The 17,905-nt window shown below is 39.4% G+C and overlaps 1 protein-coding gene across 3 annotated transcripts in view; it reads left to right on the plus strand.

Moving 5' to 3' along the window:
* Positions 1–17,905, plus strand: part of LOC126412462 (myelin expression factor 2) — a gene marked incomplete in the record, with an annotated part of 106,595 nt that overhangs the window by 37,224 nt on the left and 51,466 nt on the right. For all 3 annotated transcript variants that reach the window (XR_007575289.1, XM_050082073.1, XM_050082072.1), the window contains 2 exon segments: positions 10,916–11,069; positions 11,792–11,947. Coding sequence is in view for 2 of the 3 variants with exons in the window: in XM_050082073.1 (XP_049938030.1) it covers positions 10,916–11,069; positions 11,792–11,947 (310 nt within the window).

The raw sequence follows: 17,905 nt of genomic DNA on the forward strand, positions 1-17,905 counted from the left end.
TAGATCATCACTTTACTATAATAGCACTTGTAGGAGCACTTCAACTTCCATACTAACATGCCTCTCACATACAGAGCTACACACTAAACATCAGTAGTTCCGTGTCCCGCGCTTGACTCTGCAGACACGGCTGCTCGCAAAGATAATCTCCAACAAAGCCAGCGATATGACAATACGCATACACCATGACTGCTGCTGGGATGGAATTTTACGGCTGTATGAACTGTAGGAGTACTGGGCATTGCGATAATGGCACCATGAATCCGGTCCGGGAGGGCAAAGGTGGTGTATTGGTTTTTCATCTGTTGACGGTTGGCGGAAGAAGGTAGCCCATATTGCCTGCTGCATTTTCGACAAATCCTCAGTATTATTTCTAATGGCTGTCCCATAATACTGCTGTAGTTCATGAATCATTTCGCCTGTCAGCCTGCCTCTTACTATGGTTTTACAATCAGTTTCTCTTGAGCTCTGTTTCAACTTCCTCAACCTGGTACCCATCCTCCTACCAATACAAACATGTAATTTAACCTTTATAATAATATAGCAATGCACTGCCTTCTATATAAAAAAAAACTGATTTTATGAGATCTTGTAGTGATGCATGTAGGTGTAGGGTATACTCACAAACTAAAATACTTCCCATGTGAATAATATATAAAGATGATGTGACTTAACCAAATGAAAGTGCTGGCAGGTCGACAGACACACACATACACACAAAATTCAAGCTTTCGCAACAAACTGTTGCCTCATCAGGAAAGAGGGAAGGAGAGGGAAAGACGAAAGGAAGTGGGTTTTAAGGGAGGGGGTAAGGAGTCTTCCAATCCCGGGAGCGGAAAGACTTACCTTGGGGGTGAAAAAGGACGGGTATACACTCGCTCGCTCGCTCGCGCGCGCGCACACGCACACGCGCACACACACACACAAGCAGACATATTTAAAGACAAAGAGTTTGGGCAGAGATGTCAGTCGAGGCGGAAGTGCAGAGGCAAAGATGATGATGAATGACAGGTGAGGTATGAGTGGCGGCAACTTGAAATTAGCGGAGATTGAGGCCTGGTGGGTAATGGGAAGAGAGAATATATTGAAGAGCAAGTTCCCATCTCCGGAGTTCGGATAGGTTGGTGTTGGTGGGAAGTATCCAGATAACCCGGACGGTGTAACACTGCGCCAAGATGTGCTGGCCGTGCGCCAAGGCATGTTTAGCCACAGAGTGATCCTCATTACCAACAAACACTGTCTGCTTGTGCCCATTCATGTGAATGGACAGTTTGTTGCTGGTCATTCCCACATAGAATGCATCACAGTGTAGGCAGGTCAGTTGGTAAATCACGTGGGTGCTTTCACATGTGGCTCTGCCTTTGATCGTGTACACCTTCTGGGTTACAGGACTGGAGTAGGTGGTGGTGGTGGTGGTGGTGGTGGTGGTGGGAGGGTGCACGGGACAGGTTTTACACCGGGGGCAGTTACAAGGATAGGAGCCGGAGGGTAGGGAAGGTGGTTTGGGGATTTCATAGGGATGAACCAAGAGGTTACGAAGGTTAGGCGGACAGCAGAAAGACACTCTTGGTGGAGTGGGGAGGATTTCATGAAGGATGGATCTCATTTCAGGGCAGGATTTGAGGAAGTCGTATCCCTGCTGGAGAGCCACATTGAGTCTGGTCCAGTCCCGGAAAGTATCCTGTCACAAGTGGGGCACTTTTGTGGTTCTTCTGTGGGGGATTCTGGGTTTGAGGGGATGAGGAAGTGACTCTGGTTATTTGCTTCTGTACCAGGTCGGGAGGGTAGTTGCGGGATGCGAAAGCTGTTGTCAGGTTGTTGGTGTAATGGTTCAGGGATTCCGGACTGGAGCAGATTCGTTTGCCACGAAGACCTAGGCTGTAGGGAAGGGACCGTTTGATGTGGAATGGGTGGCAGCTGTCATAATGGAGGTACTGTTGCTTGTTGGTGGGTTTGATGTGGATGGACGTGTGAAGCTGGCCATTGGACAGGTGGAGGTCAACGTCAAGGAAAGTGCCATGGGATTTGAAGTAGGACCAGGTGAATCTGATGGAACCAAAGGAGTTGAGGTTGGAGAGGAAATTCTGGAGTTCTTCCTCACTGCGAGTCCAGATCATGAAGATGTCATCAATAAATCTGTACCAAATTTTGGGTTGGCAGGCCTGGGTAACCAAGAAGGCTTCCTCTAAGCGACCCATGAATAGGTTGGTGTAGGAGGGGGCCATCCTGGTACCCATGGCTGTTCCCTTTAATTGTTGGTATGTCTGGCCTTCAAAAGTGAAGAAGTTGTGGGTCAGGATGAAGCTGGCTAAGGTGATGAGGAAAGAGGTTTTAGGTAGGGTGGCAGGTGATCGGCGTGAAAGGAAATGCTCCATCGCAGCGAGGCCCTGGACGTGCGGAATATTTGTGTATAAGGAAGTGGCATCAATGGTTACAAGGATGGTTTCCGGGGGTAACACATTGGGTAAGGATTCGAGGCGTTCGAGAAAGTTGGTGTCTTTGATGATGGATGGGAGACTGCATGTAATGGGTTGAAGATGTTGATCTACGAAGGCAGAGATACGTTCTGTGGGGGCTTGGTAACCAGTTACAATGGGGTGGCTGGGATGATTGGGTTTGTGGATTTTAGGAAGAAGGTAGGGGTGCGGGGTGTCGATGGAGTCAGGTGAAAGGTTTTGCAGGGGGCCTAAGGTTCTGAGGATTCCTTGAAGCTCTGCCTGGACATCAGGAATGGGGTTACCTTGGCAAACTTTGTGTGTGGTGTTGTCTGAAAGCTGACGTAGCCCCTCAGCCACATACTCCCAACGATCAAGTACCATGGTCGTGGAACCCTTGTCCGCCGGAAGAATGACGATGGATCGGTCAGCCTTCAGATCACGGATAGCTTGGGCTTCAGCAGTGGTGATGTTGGGAGTAGGATTAAGTTTTTTTAAGAAGGATTGAGATGCAAGGCTGGAAGTCAGAAATTCCTGGAAGGTTTGGAGAGGGTGATTTTGAGGAAGAGGAGGTGGGTCCCGCTGCGGCGGAGGACAGAACTGTTCCAGGCAGGGTTCAATTTGGATGATGTCTTGGGGAGTTGGATCATTAGGAGTAGGATTAGGATCATTTTTCTTGGTGGCAAAGTGATATTTCCAGCAGTGAGTACGAGTGTAGGACAGTAAATCTTTGACGAGGGCTGTTTGGTTGAATCTGGGAGTGGGGCTGAAATTGAGGCCTTTGGATAGGACAGAGGTTTCGGATTGGGACAGAGGTTTGGAGGAAAGGTTAACTACTGAATTAGGGTGTTGTGGTTTCAGATTGTGTTGATTGGAATTTTGAGGTTTTGGAGGGAGTGGAGCTGGAAGTGGGAGATTGAGTAGATGGGAGACTGGGTTTGTGTGCAATGAGAGGAGGTTGAGGTTTCCTGGAAAGGTTGTGAAGGGTGAGTGAGTTGCCTTTCCGGAGGTGGGAAACCAGGAGATTGGATAGTTTTTTGAGGTGGAGGGTGGCATGCTGTTCTAATTTGTTGCTAGCCTGTAGTAGGATGCTCTGAACAGCTGGTGTGGATGTGGGAGAGGAAAGATTGAGGACTTTTATTAAGGATGGGAGTTGACGGGTGTGTTCATTGGCTGAGTTGATATGTAGGTGAAAGATTGTGTGAGGGCAATGGATTGTTTAGTTTGGAACTGGTATAGGGACTGATGGAAAGAAGGGTTATAGCCAGAGATGGGAACTCTTAAGTGTGAGGCCTTTGGGGGTAATGCCAAATGTCAGACAAGCCTGAGAAAATAGAATATGGGAGCGTAATCTGCCTAGGGCGAAGGCATGTTTGCGGAGGGAATGTAAATAAAACTTAATGGGGTCGTTGTGGGGGTGTTGTGAGGGTGACATGGTATTAGAAGGTGGAAAGTGTAACATGAGGCTGAAATGAAAATAAAAATATATGGGGAGGGATAAAGGTGGACTGGAAAGTAACTGGAGATCTGGTGTATGTGTATGTGTGGAGATATATATATATATAAAAACAAAGATGAGGTGACTTACCGAACAAAAGCGCTGGCAGGTCGATAGACACACAAACACAAACATTTGTGTGTCTATCGACCTGCCAGCGCTTTTGTTCGGTAAGTCACCTCATCTTTGTTTTTATATATAATTTTTCCCACGTGGAATGTTTCCTTCCATTATATATATATATATATATATATATATATATATATATATATATATATATATATATATATATATATATATATATATATATATATATATATATATATAGTGTGTGCGCGCGCGCTCGTATACCTGTCCTTTTTTCCCCCTAAGGTAAGTCTTTCCGCTCCCGGGATTGGAATGACTCCTTACCCTCTCCCTTACAACCCACATCCTTTCGTTTTTTCCCTCTCCTTCCCTCTTTCCTGATGAAGCAACCATTTGGTGTGAAAGCTTGAATTTTGTGTGTATATTTGCGTTTGTTTGTGTGTGTATCGACCTGCCAGCACTTTCGTTTGGTAAGTCACATCGTCTTGTTCCGGTTTAACTCCCATTATCGTAATTTGGTAATAATATATCTAATACGTAAATAGGACCTTCTTCCAAGAGTGTAGCTCCAGTGTGTGTGTGCTGTGGCTTTTTTGACCATTCATTGTGTTTGTGTTTATTTTCCTCAGGTTTATTCGTATGATAAACGGATTGTAGTTGTATAATCCCTCTCCATACTTCACAGTAGGGCAGAGGTAGGTAGCATGATGATATTTTGCTGACATACCCAAATTTAAATATATACATTGGCCAATAATAATGCACTTATTTGTCTCATCTCACAACAGTTCTGTTGTTTAATTTGCATCCTTACAGGATCAATTTTATTGTTCCCAGGCACTGTCTTGTGTAATCAGTGGATTGGAAGTAGACATTTTACTGTAAATGTGAACATGCTGTTGCTGAATAGTTGTTCGTAACCACATCATTTGATACATCTATTCATCAGTTGATGTAGTATGTGGCTTGTTTTCTCTAGCTTTGATGAGTTTCAAAACCCTTTACTCTGTTATCTGACTTTCACCTTTGTTGTGGTGGGTAAACCCCAATTGCATGAGACATTTTAAGTAGGAATGAGCAAAGAAAGTGGAACTTTTGCCAGAATTTAAAGTTCAGAATGGTTCCACACACTGAAATGAAGTCTTTCAAATATTGGTGGACTTTTTATATTATTTGGCTGTACTACCATACAGTGAAAAGTGTACGTGTCTGAAATTCGGTGTTAGATTGTAATTTTAAGTCCTGAGGTATTTACAACGCCCAGAAGTCTACATTCAGAAATGCTTGCACTGACACACGCATACAGATTGTTACAGGTTCTGTGCTGTTGATCAGATTTGTGGTACTGTACTGGATCACCCCCTGGCCTTTTCATCACATTAGTCTCTCAGATCGCGACCAGTGAATAAAAAGTTTTAATCTAAAACTTAGTTATTTCAGCTAGTGCTGGTCCATACCTACAAATGTCACTCTACAGCCTTGATGGTTACATTTGTATCTTATCTCTGACAGATATCACTGGACATACAATTTAGTAGATAAATCAAACTTTGAAAGATACATAAATTATACAAAGAAAACTTTGTATTGTAGTAAAAACCATTTTTACCATTTCCAAATGACTTGAAAATAATGGTGTAATACATGGGAAACAACTTCGTAAGTTGTGCACATTACATACAGTGCCCCCCTTAGAATTTATTAGTTTCATATAGTGTCAGTGGGCATAAAAAATACTAACAAAGGCCTTGTTTATTATCTAATTAAAGTTAGTTGAGTTTTTTGCTACATTTAGTAACTGACATGAAATTTACGGACACTTTAGCCAACAAATTACACTAAAAATAATGCAAATCGAGCAGCAGTCCTGTTGATTTACTTGTTTGCAAAGCTAAGGTGATTTGTTTGGCATTTTATTATTTAAACTCGCAGCTTACAAAAAGTGCAGTTCACTTTTATAAAGTGTTGAAAATTTAAACCGCATCCTGCAAAAGTGACTTACGCAGGTGTATACAGTAGCCTAGATTTATTATGGTGTTCTACACTTTTCGTTAAGAAAACTGTGTGAAATACTGTTAAAGTGCATTAAATATGGCAATACACCACAGATAGATACGTCACTGCTGTCTTTATAACACTGTCTTCGTAAACTAGCAACCAAGTTGCAACTTTCAAATCAACCTAGACACGGAGGTACGGTACAATTTGGTCTGTATCCCCAGTCAAGATTACAGGGGAAGGTACCATATTAAATTTTAGCTTTTTAACAAACATTTTAGTAAACAGTAAAAATTGTTTTTATACTGACCTTTAATTTCGGGTTTTAACATAAATGTGTTGTGAATAAATGGGTACAGTAGTTACTACTTTTAACAGAAAAATCCAAAATTTGTGGTTATTTTAATATTTTAGTGAATTTCCTGTGTGGTTTTTAAGTTCGTAAACACAGTGGAAAGTGTTGTCATAGACATCTGCAGCAGAAATATAATTTCTAAAGTACACACTTTGGAGAAGTCTGTTTTTGCCAGTCACTTTCAAAGTTAATACCTTCTGCGCAATTGATTTCCTGTAGTCTTTGAAGGCATGGGTAAAACCCAAATCTGAGGGCTGTAAGTTGGTTATGAAGTTTTATCAGCAGAAACTACAATTGCACTTGTGTAAACTTAATTTTTTTTTTAATATGCAGGGCAACAATCTACTAATGAGAAATTTCCTGTTGGGGGTTCAAATTCTTCCATCAAGCCAATGTAATTGCTTCTAGAATAATTCTAATGTCAACCACACTGGTGCTGTAGTCTGTTGGCAGTGTTCTTACCTCTTTAAAATAATGTTTTTTTTTGATTTGTCAGTCACAAATGGTTTAATTTTTCTGTGGCCATCAGCATTTCAGCAGTGAACTTTGCCTTAGTGGCAGTTTTCACCTTTGAAGGCAAAAGTTGTTTGGCAGGATGCCAAAAGAGATACCAGCATAATTAATTTTATAAATAATTTTATTAATAATTGATTGTTCCTTTGGTTTATATTTCTTCATTTGTTCTTATAATCTGCCATTCTGCCACTCACTAATTTATTTGGTATCTACACTGTTTCCTTTGCCACATAGTTTTGTACACAACATTGTACAGGTTCTTAAACCTATCAGTACACCCATCATATGTGCTGAAGCCCTTGATCTCGAGCACGTTGGTGATCTTTAGTGCATTTTTGTTAGATCAAACTGGTCACTGTAATGTTCAAAACATACGCTGTCTGAAACCAGTTCTTCATAATTCCTTCTAGTTGTGCATATTAAGACTAACTGGCATATTTCATTGTTTGAAGTTTGGCCCAGTTCTGCTTGTACTTAGCTAACCAAAATAGCCTGTTTCCAATGATTTTGTTCAGCTTATACACAGGTATTCCTGTAGTCTCTGCTAATGCCATGATGAACTTTTAACTCTTTCGAAAATTTTTCTTTCTTTCCATTGAAAGTGTCTCTCTTTTGGTAACATCTGTATTTTCTAACTTAAAACTAGGAAAGAAAACACAACTTCCAAGGAGGAACTAAAGACACACTTCGGTCACATAATATAAGGCTACAGACATGCTACACACACTAAATGCATAGCATGTCAGTTAAGGAGGGTAGCTCTGTTGATCAAAATTGACTCACCTCATATATAGTAGTAGTTTTATCAGTGCTGCCAATGACGTCAGCCTTAGCAGACAACACTGTTCAGTGCATATACGAACCATAAAGGCAACTGCCATATATTATCAAGTGACAGATACTGGGAAGTGGATGTCCCCTGCATACAATCATAATCACAGGGTGAAGTTAACACTGATGCAATATGTTTACAGTACAGGAGTAGGTTTAATAATGAATAAAAAAAATAGGAGTAAGCTACTACAAACAGCATACTGAACGCATTATTGTGGCCAAGATAGACACAAAGCCCACACCTACTACAGTAGTAAAAGTTTATATGCCAACTAGCTCTGCAGATGTTCAATAAATTGATGAAATGTACGATGAGATAAAAGAAATTATTCAGGTAGTGAAGGGAGACGAAAATTTAATAGTCATGGGTGACTGGAATTTGGTAGTAGGTAAAGGAAGATAAGGAAACATAGTAGGTGAATATGGAATGGGGGAAAGGAATGAAAGAGGAAGCCGCCTGGTAAAATTTTGCACAGAGCGTAATTTAATCATAGGTAACACTTGGTTCAAGAGTCATTAAAGTAAGTTGTATACATGGAAGAGGCCTGGAGATACCAGGTTTCAGATGGATTATATAATGGTAAGACAGAGGTTTAAGAACCAGGTTTTAAATTGTAAGACATTTCCAGGGGCAGATGTGGACTCTGACCATAATCTATTGGTCATGAACTGCAGATTAAAACTGAAGAAACTGCAAAACGGTGGAAATTTAAGAAAATGGGACCTGGATAAACTGTCAGAACCAGAGGTTGTAGAGTGTTTCAGAGAGAGCATTAGGGAACGACTGACAAGAATGGGGGCAAGAAATACAGTAGAAGAAGAATGGGTAGCTTTGAGAGATGAAATAGTGAAGGCAGCAGAGGATCAAGTAGGTAAAGATGAGGGCTAATAGAAATCCCTGGGTAACAGAAGGTATAGTGAATTTAATTGAGGAAAGGAGAAAATATAAAAATACAGTACATGAAGCAGGCAAAAAGGAATACAAATGTCTCAAAAATGAGATCTACAGGAAGTGCATAATGTCTAAACAGGAATGACTAGAGGACAAATGTAAGGCTGTAGAGGCATATATCACTAGGGGTAAGACAGACTGCCTACAGGAAAATTTGAGAGACCTTTGGAGAAGAGAGAACCATTTGTATGAATGTAAAGAGCTCAGATGGAAACCCAGTTCTAAGCAAAGAAGGGAAAGCAGAAAGGTGGAAGGAGTATATAGAGGGTCTATACATGGGTGATGTACTTGAGGACAATATTACGGAAATTGAAGAGGATGTAGAGGAAGATGAAATGGGAGATATGATACTGTGTGAAGAGTTTGACAGGGCACTGAAAGACTTGAGTTGAAACAAGGCCCCTGGAATAGACAACATTCCATTAGAACAACTGACAGCCTTGGGAGAGCCAGTCCTGACAAAACTCTACCATCTGGTGAGCAAGATGTATGACACAGGCGAAATACCGTCAGGCTTTAAGAAGAATATAATAATTCCAATCCCAAAGAAAGCAGGTGTTGACAGATGTGAAAATTACCAAACTATCAGTTTAATAAGTCATGGCTGCAAAATACTAACGCAAATTCTTTACAGACAAATGGAAAAACTGGTATAAGCATTCCTTGGGGAAGATCAGTTTGGATTCCATAGAAATATGGGAACATGTGAGGCACTACTGACTTTACGACTTATCTGAGAAGCTAGATTAAGAGAAGGCAAACCTATGTTTCTAGCCTTTGTAGATTTGGAGAAGCTTTTGACGATGTTGACTGGAATACTCTTTCAAATTCTGAAGGTGCAGGGGTAAAATACAGGGAGCGAAAGGCTATTTACAATTTGTACAAAAACTGGATAGCAGTTAAGAGTCGAGGGGCATGAAAAGGGAAGCAGTGGTTGGGAAGGGAGTGAGACAGGGTTGTAGCCTCTCCCTAATGTTATTCAATCTGTATATTGAGCAAGCAGTAAAGGAAACAAAGGAAAAATTTGGAGTAGGTATTAAAATCCATGGAGAAGAAATAAAAACTTTAAGCAGTTAAACGGAATGGACAGTGTCTTCAAGGGAGAATAAAAGATGAACATAAATAAAAGCAAACCGAGGATAATGGAATGTAGTTCAATGAAGTCTGGTGATGCTGAGGGAATTAGATTAGGAAATGGCACTTAAAGTAGTAAAGGAGTTTTGCTATTTGAGGAGCAAAATAATCGATGATGGTCGAAGTAGAGAGGATATAAAATGTAGACTGGCAACGGCATGATATTGCAGGATCATATGAATTGCAAGTGCAGAAAACCTCTGTCTGTTTTCAAAAATGTGATTAGAACATTATTATTTCTTCTGATATTTCAGGAGCCACTTCAACAGTGGCATAAATGTTTATGGCCTAAATACAAGGGTTGGAACTTTAATAGTGACAACTAATTATTTACAGCTTGGAAAAAATACACTTCTTTCAAAGTTTTACTGACCTTCAAAGTAGTCACCAGCATTGTGTATAACCTGTTGCAAGCAATGTGGAAGTTGTAGGATACTCTTAGCAGTACTGGTTTTGTTGACAGTTTGAGCAGCGCAGTCTATTGCCTCCTGAATTTGTAGCAGTTCTGAAGTGAATGCCGTCAAGTGTTTCCTTCAGTTTAGAAATTGAGTTTAACTCACGAGGACTTAAGTCAGGGGAGTGCAGTAGGTGGTATAGCATTTAAGAGCCCCATCAGTCAAACAAATAAGTAACAGCTTCCACTGTACGTGCTTGAGCATTGTCCTGCAAATTGATGGTCAGAACCTGCAGAAAGTGTCATCGCTTCTGTCTTTAAGCTGGTCATAGGTTGTGTTCCAAAAATGAACATCATAGAGACAGAAGTAATGCCACTCCCTGCATTTTGTATGAGCTGTAAATAAATAGTTGCCAATTTTAAAGTTCCAACCTCGTATTACAAGAAATGTGGATATCACAGATGTGTGCTCAAAATTTGATGGATATTTGATTGAAAAGAATCAAAAGCGCATTTTTTTGCTCTTTATTTTAAATGATCAAGAATGAAAGTTGTGTTTCGTTAAGAAGTCACAGATATGCCCATATTGGCATAGTATGTGAAAAGTTCAGAACTATTTTTGTGTTTTCCTGTACGTTGAATGTTACAAGAATTTAATTTTTATTAGTGCTAGTCTTTCCCTTGTATTTTAATGTGTTTTTTCCTTTTTCAGCTGGACTACAAAGTAGACGAAAAGAAGCTAAAAGAAGTATTTAAACTGGCCGGAAAAGTGGTCAGTGCAGAAATTAGTACTGATAAAGAAGGCAAGAGTAGGGGATTTGGTGTTGTTGAATATGAACATCCAGTGGAAGCTGTTCAAGCTATTTGTATCCTTCCGTATTTCTATTGTGCCTTTGTGTGTTCATGTATATCTGGACATCAATGTGGTCTTTTGTGCACAAAATGTTTATTTGGCAACTGTTAGGAAAGCAGGAGAAATCTCTAATTTTAGAGGCAGTTACTGTACTGGCTAGAATTATTCTATTAGGATGCCACATCCAGATAGGTGTATAAAACCTCAGACATTCCATGTATTCACTTTCATGAAATTCATGTTTTGTCTGGAGTTTTAAATGTAGAGAAAATGTAAGTGCAAAATATGTAACAGGTGAACATTAAGGAAATAAGACGTTTCTCTTTTGTGCAAGCATCATTAAAATAAGTGACCTACTCAGCTTTGAAAGAGAGAATAATATAACAGGATTGAATATTTCATCTCTTATGTTTAGATGTGACATTTGCAACATTTTTATGTACAGTGGACAGTTAATGAAATTTCTTTAAATGGCATGCACATACCAGCAGAGTACTTTCAATTATTAGTCAAAGAATGAGCCAGCACAGATGCACGTGGCAAAATTAAAATACTGAAAAAAATTAGTATCTGTAAGACATGTATAATAGTGCACCATTCAGTGGAGATTTTGGAAGGGCTTAGATAGCTTGAAGTAATTGCCAATCTGCTGTTTCTAAATCTCGGTTTAGTTTGTCTTTAATTCATGGTGTATTTCTCATAATAGTTGTATAATTTCCTTAATGATTTCTCCAGCTATGTTGCATAATCAGATGTTGTACGACAGGAAAATCACTGTAAGGATGGATCGCATAGAACACAAACAAGAAGGACCATTGAAACTTCCTGAAGGTTTGAGAGGCCTAGGAATGGGTCTTGGTGCTGGTGGAGCTCCACTTCAGGATGTTGCAAGTATGGAAAATTATTTTTTTTAATGTTACAGATTGAAGTGACAGTGTGTAATTAATGTTACTAATATACATGGAAGTACAAGGTATGCCTTTCAATTTGTCAGTTAGGGACTTGAAAGCGTAGAATCTATTTTTGACAAAAGTTGCACCCACATTTTTGTTTATAAATAATCAAATATAATTATATGAATGTGTGGTGTCTGTTTCAACAAATGATCATTTCTGTTGAGAAATGCATAAACATTTTACCCCATCAGTCAACAAAGTGCTTATCTGATAAGTGTTTTTTGACACTTTTTTCCACTCAGTTCAATAATTACAGAATTTGCAGAATATTCATGTTTTTCGGGGCATTAATAGCTGTGCAACCCGTACTTGACAACACATGTTGAACCGACAAGGCACCTATTCATAGAATTAGGAATGAAAATAACTGTTTGCATGTTTGGGGAAGAACTTTGAAGTACTCAAAATATGTTGACAGGTTGTGTTTTCGTTTTGGTGTGGACACAGTAAATAGTTAAGACATGAGTGTGAATGAACTAGACTTAAGACTGCCAGAGAGGGAGGACTGGTGTGGGGAAATGAGCCCGTGCCTTGTCCAAGCAGGGCAGCAGTCTGCACAAAGCATTTCCGCTACAGCAGAACTAGGACATCATAGAGATTGCCATCCCTTCTGGTGTTGAGTTTTAATGAGCTCTGTGATGTCTGGGATTGGTCTCACCAGATAGTTCAAAGCACAACACAACATTCAGTAACGGCTACCATGCAAGTTGGTATAGCCGTAAACAGGGTAACTAGACCCAACCTCTACTGTTATTTGACGCAACTACAATTAAAAACTGCCACTGGAAACTACCATGTTAAAAGCAAGTTGGTTGGAATGTAAGTGACTATTGTACCAGCTTTCAAACATAAGCATTCCTTTGTTATAATGCTAGGTCCTGTTGCAGATTTGTTACATGGTGTATATCTTGGAGGCTATTCTACAGTCAACAATTTGTGTGGCACTTGAACATAGTGCACTGATGCATTGTTGCATTTGTGCACTTTTATTTTGCAAGCATGTTCTCGCGCGTGTTCTTTCCAAATTTGAGTTCGCCAGATGCCCAATATTAGTAGTTGTAAAATTGGTTACATGCAATATTTGTAGAAGAAAATAAGGCTATTTAAACTGATTAAATGTTCATCTGGATAAAACTTACTATGAAATAGGGTCTGTTAGGTAACACCGTTTCTGCATTATGAGACTGAATTTGCATCTGTATTTGCTTTGATGGAAATGCAAGTTTTTTCAGGTTCCTAGTTGTAATGGAACGAACCTTAACATTAATGTCAAGAAGTTTATTCTCAAACTGCAGATATGTCTTATCTTCTTTCCTGACAGATTGTAGTCAGTCAGTTTGAAATTGTAGCTAAGTGGTATTATTAATCTTCAAAGATATCAATTTGATTTTGGATCAGTAAAAAAATTGAATTTTGTAGTGTTTTTATCCTAATGTAAATTGTCTGTGGCTCGTGGTTTAGTTGCTAGCATTGCTGCCTCTGGATCACGGGGTCCCAGGTTAGATTCCCGGCTGGGTTTGGGGTTTTCTGTGCCCAGGGACTGTTAAGTGTTGTCCTCGTCATTCCATCATTTGTGAATGTGACAAGATTGGTTTGTCAATGTAGGGACTTAGTATGGGCACTGATAACTGCGCAGTTCAGCGCTCCACAAACCAATCATCGTCTAATATAAAGTCTGTTTTTCTGAGAGGTGCTAGAGTGGAGGTAACCGTATACAGATTGTTTATTTTTCTAAGCAAGTCTTCTTTGCAACAAATTGGGTAAAATAGCAAACGGAAAAACACAAACTTTAATACCCTCTAACTCCTTTCTGGTACATAATTCATTAGGAAACAAATGACTTGTGTTGATTACTGAGGAAAGTGCATCCCCTTTTGTAGAATGTTTAAGTGGAGCAGTTACTGTGCCTATAAGTGGACAGGAGGTAACAATTTAAGAAACCGCTTCTTATGGTCATAAGACAAACGATGTATAGTCTTGGTGCTCAAAAAAACTTAAAAATTTTAAGGGAAATGTGATCTGTTGAATTTTCTAATATTGAAATGTTTCTTGAAGAATGAATTGAAGCAACAGTGGAAAAGAAGTTCCATGCAATAAAAGAAGTACAACACAAAAGTGAGAATATAGTTTACTGGCAAGGATTAAGAGGGCTTCAAAAATGGGAAGAATTGATTGTTAAAGAAAACCAGTGGGAAAGCAGATATGTGACTCAAATTGTATTTATCAAACTGAAGCTTTTCACTTTATTTTTAAAGAGGTTATCCAGATCAGAAAATGTGGAGGAGACTGATTCTTTTTCCAAGAACTTTTCACATTGCGAGAATATGCAAATGACCAATGTTGTGGCTTGTTGCTGTGACCAAGGTCGAAAAGTTGACTGTTGTGTTAATTAGGTAGGCTGCACAGTTGATGGTAAAGCCCATCTCACACAATAAGATTCTGTGCAAGTTTGCTAGATGATGCACATGGCTGCTGGCAAGCAGGTGGGGGTGATGGCCACCTTGCAAGCTGAACCTCTTACACGGTTATTATTTGGTGTGGAAGCTAGCTGGTGGCTTGACACCGTGAAGGGCAGGGGGCATGGGTCGGCCAAACTCTAATCTTTCTCAGTTGATTGTAAAGAAACTACTCAGTATAATAATTTGCATATCTTATAGCTTTGCTCATCAGCTTAATGATGAATTGCTTGTAATTTGGTTAATTATCATATTTCTTGTGATATTTTAGGATTAAGTAAATTACTGCAAGAATTTCGTAAGGTTTGCAGTGAAATAGATGTTGCTTTGAAATTACGTTCAGTGCATGTTAGTTCACGTTGCTGCATACCAAATGTAGCTAAATTTTTCTTCAATTTTTGAAGAATATCCCTATTACCAGGCTTGAAAAAATGGATCATATATAACGCACTTTGTCCTGAACTCGTGCATTAGTGAAAAAGTTAGATTAAAATATTCACGAAATTCCTCCTATCTTGTAAACGGTTCAGACATTGTAACAAGATTTTGGCAAATGTTAGTATACAAAGAGGAGAGTATTTCGTCATCTGATTAGTTTGTGGAACTTCCGTATTTACTGTTATATTAAAGTGACCACAGATTCTTCAATTAAATGATTTAATACTTCATAGCACCATCAACAGCTGTTGAAATGAGTTACTATGGGTTTGGAACAACAGACATGAGGAAGTTTAACTTTTTATGCTAATGACGGGTAATTTCATGAACTACTGACATGTCTTAAATGATGCTGCAATTTCAACTGCATTAGAATCTTAGTGACATAAATATTTACAAACTGTGCTGTGTTTTGGCAGGAGAAGCATATTTGAACGTGGCAACAAGGGAACTTAAGTATTACTCACAACTTGCCACTCATAATGTTTCTCTGAAGAAAATTAAAGGCAATAAGAAATCTTGTGAAAATAAATTGATAATTTTGTTGAAACTTGAAAAACTGGCCCCGAGTAGACTGCTTGCCAATTATACATGATTTGTTGACCACTACGAGCAGAATAGACACGTAATAATTAGGCAGTAAAGAAATAACAAATCAGGTAATTCAAACAACTACTTTGAAACAATAGATGACGATTGGTTGGCGACATTGAGCAGTCAAGTACTCAGGGATGATTTTTCGTGCGCCAGCCTGTACCGCTGAAATAATATTGTAGAAGTTACTGTATTTTCTTTACAAAATGACATCAGACACTAGATTATGGAGTGCGGGCTTCATTTGGTTGTAAGTTGGTCTGCCTTCCATAACAATGAACATGCTATCTTACCTTAGATCAAAAAAGACAGAAAATGACACTCATGTGTGCCGTGCTGGCTTCCTTTGCATGTGGAATAATACAAAAACTTGCCTTTTTATAAGTATGTCTTCTGCTGTTTATCGAAATAGTGAAGTAAGCTGATATGCTCTTCTGTTATCTGAAAAGATGTGTGTATTACATATCACGTAATTTTTATGTAATTTACATAATTATAAAAGACATTGTCATTACCGGTTGTGGACACTGAATGGAATACGAAAAGAACCGAAGTCCAGAGTTCAAAAACGGTTTGAAACATCCAGAATGGGTGTGTGCAGTGAATGAAATTAACAGCTTGATACTGAACTAACTATGAGCAGTCAGCAGTGGAACTGCTACGAGTGGCTACGCGAAGGATGGGTCCGGCTGAGGTAAGACTGAGACAGAGACAGATGGGAACGGGACCGATGCTGGAATGAGACCGGCCAATGTTGACGGAATGAGGCAGACTGTTTCCCGTTCCTGAGAACAATAAGTAGAAAGCCACAACCAAAGTGAACTATGAAAGACTGTTCTTAGAATTCGTTCCTCGCTCCTTCTGTTCAGCTTGGTGAACAGTTCCTTTGGACCCTTCAGTTCGTGAACAACCTCTCTCTACTGATGAAGCTGTGGTGTATGGGAAGGTGGTGTTGACTGTGGGGCGATACAATTTGACGTAGACAACATTTGTAGTTGCTTTGATGAATGGCAGCTAGCCTTACATGTAGAAAAATGTGCAGATAAATTAGAAAAAAACTCCTGATGATTTTCAAATAGTGTGCTGCTTGACAGTGTCAGGTAGATTAAATGCTTGGTTTTTAATGTTGCAGAGCAATATGAAATGAAATGAGCATATAAGGATAGTAGCAGGGAAGGTGAATGGTAAACTAAAGTTTGTGTGGTGAATTTTTGAGAAATGTGGGTCATCTGTAAAGGAGACCTCATATAGTTGAGTATCTTATTGTGTTTGAAATCTGAGCCAGGTTGGATTAAAGGAAGACAACATAGCAACCCTGAGGTTGGCTGTTAGATTTGTTACTGGTAGGTTCGAACAACACACACGTTAGAGATGCGGTGGGAAATTAAATGGGAATTGCTGGAGGGGAGGTGGTGATCTTTTCATGAGCCCTATAGAGAAAATTTTGAGAACAAACTTCAGAGTGTGATTGTACAGCCACCAATGTACATTTTATGTAAGGACCAAAAAGGTAAGAGATATTAGACCTCGTACAGATGCATGTAGACAGTTGTTTTTTCCCTCACTCTGCAAATGGAACAGGTAAGGAAATAGAGGTACGGGGTACCTTCTGCCACACACCATTCTGTGGCTTGCGGCGTATTTATGTAGATGTAGATTACTGTTGTTTTAAAGTATACCTTACTATTGTTTTAAAGTGTACCTTACATAATATAAAACTTCATAATGTATATTTATCTTCCACTTTGGAGTGATAATGAAATGCAGAGTTAGACAATAGTTATTGTCCTACATAATACTTCCAGCACTGCCAAGAGAAGTGACACAGGTATTAGTGTTTGTGTTCACGAACAACTGAAATTGCTAAAATCAACAAAGCTTCAGCACCTGATGGAATGCCTATCAGTCTCTAGCAGATTTTAGTCTGGGTTAGCCCTCTTTCTACCATAATGTATAGCACTGGTCACACTTAACTACCAGAAGTGAACTACAAAACTTGCGTGCAATATCTTGAACATCAATTTCTTATATAAACTTCAAACATATTGTGATCCCAGATGTAATACAGTATATCACCCATGCCAACCAGCATGGTTTCCAGAAACATCGATTTGGTGAAATCTGACTTGCAGTTTTTTCAGGTGATGTCCTGAAACCCATGTACCAATGCAATCAGGTACAGTATTTTTCAATTTCTGAAAGGCGCTCGAGTTAGTACCACATCTGCACTTACTACCAAAAGTGATTGTTTGGGGTATCAAGGAAAGTTGTGACTGAATTGATTTTTCTAGTGAGGATGCAGCAAGCCAACTTGAATGGTCAGTCATCTACAGGTGTAGAATGTACAGTGGGAAGTGCTACCTGCCGTGCACTTACCAGTATTTTTGTTTTGCACAGTATGGGTG

Source organism: Schistocerca serialis, chromosome 7 (genome assembly GCF_023864345.2).
Source record: "Schistocerca serialis cubense isolate TAMUIC-IGC-003099 chromosome 7, iqSchSeri2.2, whole genome shotgun sequence".
In the NCBI taxonomy this organism is placed as follows: Eukaryota; Metazoa; Arthropoda; class Insecta; order Orthoptera; family Acrididae; genus Schistocerca; species Schistocerca serialis.